Genomic DNA, 6,899 nt, shown 5'->3' on the forward strand with positions numbered 1-6,899 from the left:
CACCATTGTTATCAACTTCCCTTTTTAGGTGGCCGAGTTCACTCAACAGACAAAGACCATAAAGTGATAAAAACTGCTGCAAATTGTTTGGGCAGAGAGTGGCCAACTATCACCCTCATTTTCTTTCCTTTTTTTTTTGGTGAAAAGATGACATGTATATATGAGTTGGTGACAGCAGGAAACTTCACAGCTTCCCTTGATATGACATTAAACACAGCCACTACTTCCTTATGAACCTCCTCCCCTCCTTTCTCTCCCACAACCGGCCCTCCCTTTGTCCTCATGCTACTCGCCCCTCCTTTTGTCAAGTATCAACAGGCAAACTTCAGAAGTCCACACCCCTGCACAGCCACACTCATGAACATGCTTACAGTAGCGGTCGGGATCAGCGGCTCGGACGAGAGCCGGGTCGATTTAGTGGGGCGCATTTTTACCACACACCGAATTTTGCAGAGGATTTAATGAACCAACATGTTAATGAGACTGAGAGACTTGTGCTGCAGTCATCAAATGCACAGGCGTTTGGGATGGCTGTGAGCACAGAGTGATTAATAAGGAGTGGCTACTTGGTTGTTTCTCAACATTTAGAAGAGCAGAGGTAGGGAACCAACTGGTGGGAAGCTGGTGTGGGATTGCTTGACTCGGTTTCATCTTCTCTCCAATCTCTTCACCGACTGGCTGCTCACTACATTCCTCTTTCCTAATCTCACTGACAACCTGTTTATGATTTTTTTTTCTCTTCTCTGGAATTTTTATTCATACCTTAATATCCCCGCTGGCTGCCTTCCTTGCCTTAACCGGTATTTTCTCACTGTCAGCAACAATGGACCTGACTTTGTGGCAGTATCAGTTCAGGATCATCATGTTGGGAGACTCCACCGTGGGCAAGTCCTCGCTGCTGAAGCGCTACACCGAGGACATGTTCCTGGAATCCATCAACCAGACAGTAGGTGTAGACTTCTACGTCCACTTCCTGGAGGTGGAACCGGGGGTCCGCGTCAAGCTGCAGTTCTGGGACACGGCCGGTCAGGAAAGGTTCAGGTGAGGATGAGCTTGATCTGCTGCCATCTACACAGATATCAGTCACAGCTTAACGCTTCTTAAAGAGCGCACTTTTAATCCATTGATCCTTTGTGGATGTCTTAAGACGTCAAACCAGCACGAGACTTCTCTGCCTCTTTGTACAAAATATTAAAACATAAATTCGAAAGATAATTATTAGAGAAACTTGTGGTGTGCATGCAAATATACTGTCCAAATAAACCAGCACTGGTTATTCTGTTCACATCAGAGCTGTTCATCAGTGTTTGCTTTCAGCTGTGACTGTGTATCCACCGTGTTACCCTGCAGTGTGTAAAGCTTAAAGTTAAAGACACACACACCTCTTAAAAGTCATTATATCACCATGCTCTGTGTCTTTAGTGACAGAAGTAGGAGGAATATGTTTCATTCTTTGTCTGAATACATTATTTCAGCTCTCCACTTAACTAAACTGTAGCAAATTCCAAGCCATGCCTGTATTTACCTCCTCTCTGCGTGGTGTTTGCAGCCTGCTAATCTCAAATAAAGAAGTAAAGTTTCACCAACTTCCAACTGACCCTTACCTCTCCCTTAGTTTACAAATTTGATGACTCAAGAGAGAGCTATGTGACTGTTAACCGCTTCATGTTCAGGGTGAAAAAAACAGTGGATATCAGTTTCTTACAAACAGACAAATTCTTCAATCTGCTTATCTGAAAGGGCTCAACTCACACAGTGCAGCTATTATACTGCAACAGGAAATAAGCTGGTGAAAAAGTCTGAACTCTGCTCTCTTCCGTATTGGTTTTGAGAGGTTTTCCATGTGTGAAAATGTAAAACATTCCTCTGTTTCTCTTACTTTCTTTCCCCCCTCTTCCCTCAGGTCAGTAACCCGCTCTTACTACCGCAACTCTGTCGGAGGCCTGCTGGTGTTCGACATGACCAACCGAGCCTCCTTTGACCACATTAAGGAGTGGCACGACGAGGTGAGCGAGCGAGTGCAGCCACACAGGGTTCTGTTCATCCTGGTAGGTCAAAAGAGCGACCGGGATGCTCACAGGGAGAGGGTGGTCAGCAGAGAGGAGGCCGAGAAACTGGCCGGGCAGCTGGGGATGCCCTACGTGGAGGCCTCCGCAAAGACGGGCCAAAATGTGAGGGAGTCCTTCGAGCTCCTCACTCGACGGGTCTACCAGGGTTTGTTGAGCGGCGAGGTAGAGCTGCAAGAGGGCTGGGATGGAGTCAAGTGCGCGGCCCCACAGGCGCTGCAGTTAAAGAGAGCCAGCCTGTCGCAGCCCAGCACAGCCCCCAAGAACAACAAGAAGTGCTGTGATTAAAGCGCGGATTGGCACCGGTCACCCGTGGGCACTCGTGTTACTGTGGAGCCAAAACTGGCCGCCAGGAAGTTGAATTTGTGGTGGCATTTTACTGTAATGTGAGACCATCATGAAACACGCTGCAATTTTGCACCTTTCTTTACAACTTTAACCATGTAAAAGACTGATATTGCTGTGATTTTGTACAATACTTTGACATTCCTGAAATGAGTAAGAAGTGTTGTCTTAAATGGAAAGGTTTTCATTTGTTTCAGGCTTTGATATTGACTTATTTTTCCTTCTGCACCACCAGCTGGCGAACATTTTTATTTTAGGGTGACAAGTCTTGAGTACTATTTAAATGATTGTTGTTTACATGCTTAGGATTTCTAATGACTTTGCAGAAGCTAATCTAATGCTACCATCAGGTCAAAATTTCAGTTTGCCCGTTGCTTGTTTTAAGACCAGAAACTAATTGACACTTAAAGCATCAGCTTTGAGTTCCCAGTGTGCCCTACAAAGTGTACAGCCTCGTAAAGCTGCCAGTGAGGTCGTAGACATTTAATAGCAAAATCTATAGATTTTTGTATTTAGAAGACATATAGGTTCATTCTGTTTTTGTGTGAGATGCGAGGACCGCAGCATTTCAGATTAATGGACTGAAGAGGTCATTACTAATCTCTGTTCAGCAGGGGCAGCCATTGTAATGGTGACCTCCAGTAGTTTGCGCTTTCTTCCTTCATCAGCCTAATAGGTGCTAAAGAAGTGACTGTAACAAAACCACATTCAATCTAAATGCAGAGGATAATACCACACCTGCTCTGCTATTGATTTTTTGCACTTCAGCCCCTGTTCACTGGAAAAGTGGTTCCCACACCTGGGGTTCCGGACCGACGGTGTATTTGAGAGGTCACAAGACAGTTAAAGGTATTTCTTTGCCCTTTTTCTTCGGAAATACTTTTTTAAAATCCCTTTAGGAGAGAGTTAAGAAATGATTCCACCTGCTCACAGCTCATGTCCACACTGAGGTCATAACTTAGAACAAGGGCTTGCAAGCAACAGAGGGTGGGAGCCGACGCACTCCAAGGACATTCTGCTTTTTTTCCCCCTCAAAATCCATTTCAGAACATACATCTGATTCTTTTCTGTGTGAACTACTCTGTCTGTAATAGGCAGCGGTTAATGCACTGGGTCCCTGGATTAAGATCATAGACAAAACCATAGGCCTTTATGCAGCCTTCATTCTTCTGCACTCCAGCAGTTGCACGGAAAAGGCTTTGTTGCATCGACCACTAATTGCAAGGCAACTTATGACTGAACTGTTTTCAGGTGCTGTTGTCTAAAATTTAATAAATAAAATCTCTCAAGTGCCTTTGGATATTGTTCTTTTGAAAGAATTCCGCAGCAATTACGGTTCATCTGGCTGATGAACAGTCTCCAGTGTTTCTGCAGCCAAAATGTAGACAATTTATTTTGCTGAGACATGGCAGGTCGTTAACGGCTGTTTCTGCATATTAGTCTGAGCGAAGTGAAATGATTACATTCATTGATTTCAAATGTTTTATAACTAATGCAATGAAAACTCCTACAGCAACAGTACATGTCCAAAAACAATGGCTGGGACTTAGGTGTTATAAACCTCTGTTAATAAACAACAATATCAAAATCATTGTATGAATACGTAAACAGAGAAGTCGTAATCTTTTACATACTCAAAATGGGATGATTATCTCTTATTGGCAAGATAGCGATAAAGATCATTTTTAAGGAGACAGAAGAGTCATTAACATTCACATCCCTATGCTCAAGAGTAACAAAACACATAGCAGATACGATAATCACAATCCAAAAGATGTATTCCAGTAAATGTTTATTGACAAAAAAATGCAATGGAGTTCTGCCAGGCTAACTTTAATGGCAACAAAACAGAATCAAACATACAAATACCATTATTATGCAATGATTCTGGCAAAACACTCAAAAGTTAGGGAGACATGACAATAAAACACTATCTAATGTCGTAAAGAAAAAACACCCCTACTGAAACCATCTCTTTCTTCTTCATTAGTTGAGAAAAAACAAAACAAAAAAACCCAATTGAAAAAGAAAAAAAAAAACAAACAAAATAAAAAGAAAATACACAGAGTGGGTATTAGTTAATCTTGCTACTTTTTGGTTGTCTTGCGGATCAGTGCCATTCTCTGAAACGAAAAGAAATGCAGTTAGGTTCCGTATATGGTTAACGTCCGACAAACTAAAACCAGCAACACGGACACATGAGAATAATAATTAGTATTACTCTGTATACTAGGGCTGAACACGAAAAGCCGACTATTCGTTCGCTGTGCTGGAATCGTGATATCTATTTGGAGGATACAATACGGAAACGCCCGCTCACTGCTGTCCCGTCAGTCCTCAGCTTACACCCCCCCAGGAACAGTACTGTGACCGCTAACCTAAACGCATTCGTCATTAATTCGGCCGAATATCCGGAGAACACAAATTGCTATTCGGACCAGCCGTACTGTAGGATGTAGACGGATATTCTGACACGTTCGACACACACACAGCCTTTTAGTATTCACCTGTTTGTGAGCCTCTGTGGTGCAAGCCTTCTTGAACGGCCGGATCTCGTCTGAGCCATAACCAGGAATCCACATGTTCCACTGGCGCTCTGAGAAAAGCAATGAACGTGACACAGGCCATGACTCTTGGGAATTTTCAACACTTATTTAGTGGCATAAAAACACTGTATAACTACAACAGGCGCATTTGCCATCATTTCGCTGCAAGTAGGTCAGTCTATCAGAAACGTGTCACGCTCCCAAGATCTAATTTCCATGTTGTTTCAAAAAGTTATTAGAAATCTTTTCAAGCCTGTCAAGTGTATAATTCAACATATGTGACAGTTTTGACTCTCCATCCATGGTGACGTTCTGTGTGTGCTTCAAGGATTCAGGGTCTTTTTATTGGTCATAAACACAGTTATACATGGTATAACGTGCAGTGAAATGCGTTGTGTACCTGCTCCACACCGAAACAATAATAATAAGATAAATATGAATAAGGAACAAAACACACAAGAAATATATATATATGAATGTATACATATATATAGAGACAGACAACTGAAATAAATAAATCAATCAGACTGAAGGCAGCAAAACAGTAGAGACAGCAATTTACCTGCCGGTAGTTTTGCCACCATATCAATCTAAAACTGTCCACACATTTCTCAAGAAGCTCTTGCATTTTGTTTGTTTGCTTTCATTCAAGAAAAAAAAAATGCTTTGAAAGATTTAAGGATAGAAACTCTTTGGTTTTGTACCAGCTATGCAGCATGTGGATCCTTGAAGGCATCTCTTTAACGTGTCATCTGCCAGATATTTTGTGATGCTCACAAAAAATACATTTGCTCTCCTCAGTTATCAATAATGTTCTTTTGAATGCACAGATAGCGAACATTTTGCCTTCAAAGTAGCGACAATATTGCAAATTCTCTTAATATATGTGGAATATTTCCCTCCTGATACCACTTGTGTTAGCAGCTGTCACTAAATAATTCCAGAGTGACCATCATGCATTGTGGTGTGACCTGAAGCGACAAACTGAACCCACATGCGACAAAATTCTGTAAATCACCACCAGCCACTTACCTAGATGTAACTGAACATCCTTCACCTCCAAGGTATTGGACTTGCGGTGGCGTGCAAGTTGACAGGCTGCTGTCACTACACTTTCTATAAAGTCATCTGCAATCTGTAGCAGCATCTGACAAGAGACAGGCATTTTGAAAACCATCAATTACGTCGTCCAGTGAAGTGAGGAAACCTTTCACACGAGTTAAACATGCAGCCTGTGTTTCATCAGAACAAGATATACAAAAAATTTGTCATTTGTAATAAAATCACTACTAATTTTACAGCAAAAGTTAAACTGATGTTCATCCTTACACTCGCTAAAAAAAATCTATGTACAGTATTAAGTTGAAAATACAGTTAAAAACCACTGACACACCTCCTCAACATCCTCATCCAGCTGCTCATTTGGGTCAATCTCTCTCACCAGGTCCTGCAGCTTTTTCTTACTGAGCACCTGGAAAAGAAGCACATGTATTCACCCATTTGGTTACACAAGCTCACAGGGGTGCATATTTTGCGCACTCTTTATAATAGAATAATTACAGTCCAAATTGCAAAAAGGAAAACTGGACACACTTTTCCCCACATTTACAGTAAGCACCCATGACTTTGACAGATATTTATAAAAGATTCTACATATTAAAATGCAATCTTTACACCAAATATAATAGAATTTACAAAGTTTGTCTTTTCTAGATATCAAGTCTGTGGGACGCTGCAAGGTGATGCAGTGGTTAGCATCGTTGCCTTGCAGCGAGAAGGTCGCCGGTTCGCATCCCGGTGAGGACACCTGGGATCTTTCTGCGTAGAGTTTACATGTTCTCTCCGTGCAACGTGGGTTCTCCGGCTTCCTCCCACAATGTCCAAAAACATGATGAGATTAATTGGTGATTCTAAATTGTCCGTAGGCGTCTTATATGTACAT

The 6,899-nt window shown here is 42.0% G+C and overlaps 2 protein-coding genes across 3 annotated transcripts in view; one reads left to right on the forward strand and one right to left on the reverse strand.

Annotated features, from left to right (window-relative positions):
• Positions 1–378: 378 nt before the first annotated feature.
• On the forward strand, positions 379–3,705 carry rab42b (RAB42, member RAS oncogene family). Of its 2 annotated transcripts, XM_008277402.1 has the most exons (3): positions 379–598; positions 819–1,041; positions 1,904–3,705. In XM_008277402.1, the coding sequence occupies exons 2-3, from the start codon at positions 824–826 to the stop codon at positions 2,352–2,354; spliced, it is 669 nt and encodes a 222-aa protein (XP_008275624.1). In that variant the 5' UTR covers positions 379–598; positions 819–823; the 3' UTR covers positions 2,355–3,705. The 2 variants fall into 2 exon arrangements, with proteins under 2 accessions (XP_008275624.1, XP_008275625.1); XM_008277403.1 differs by having other exon boundaries at positions 379–1,041.
• Positions 3,706–4,396: 691 nt separating this feature from the next.
• The window catches only part of taf12 (TAF12 RNA polymerase II, TATA box binding protein (TBP)-associated factor), a 3,930-nt gene continuing 1,427 nt past the window's right edge, over positions 4,397–6,899 (reverse strand). Inside the window, exons 3-6 of the mRNA XM_008277405.1 lie at positions 6,351–6,428; positions 5,990–6,104; positions 4,919–5,007; positions 4,397–4,534 (exon numbers count right to left, since the gene is read on the reverse strand). Coding sequence (XP_008275627.1) covers positions 4,499–4,534; positions 4,919–5,007; positions 5,990–6,104; positions 6,351–6,428 — 318 coding nt within the window. The 3' untranslated portion in view covers positions 4,397–4,498. The remainder of the gene's footprint in view (positions 4,535–4,918; positions 5,008–5,989; positions 6,105–6,350; positions 6,429–6,899) is intronic.

The sequence above is a fragment of the Stegastes partitus genome, unplaced genomic scaffold (genome assembly GCF_000690725.1).
Source record: "Stegastes partitus isolate 25-593 unplaced genomic scaffold, Stegastes_partitus-1.0.2 Scaffold97, whole genome shotgun sequence".
Taxonomy (NCBI): domain Eukaryota; kingdom Metazoa; phylum Chordata; class Actinopteri; family Pomacentridae; genus Stegastes; species Stegastes partitus.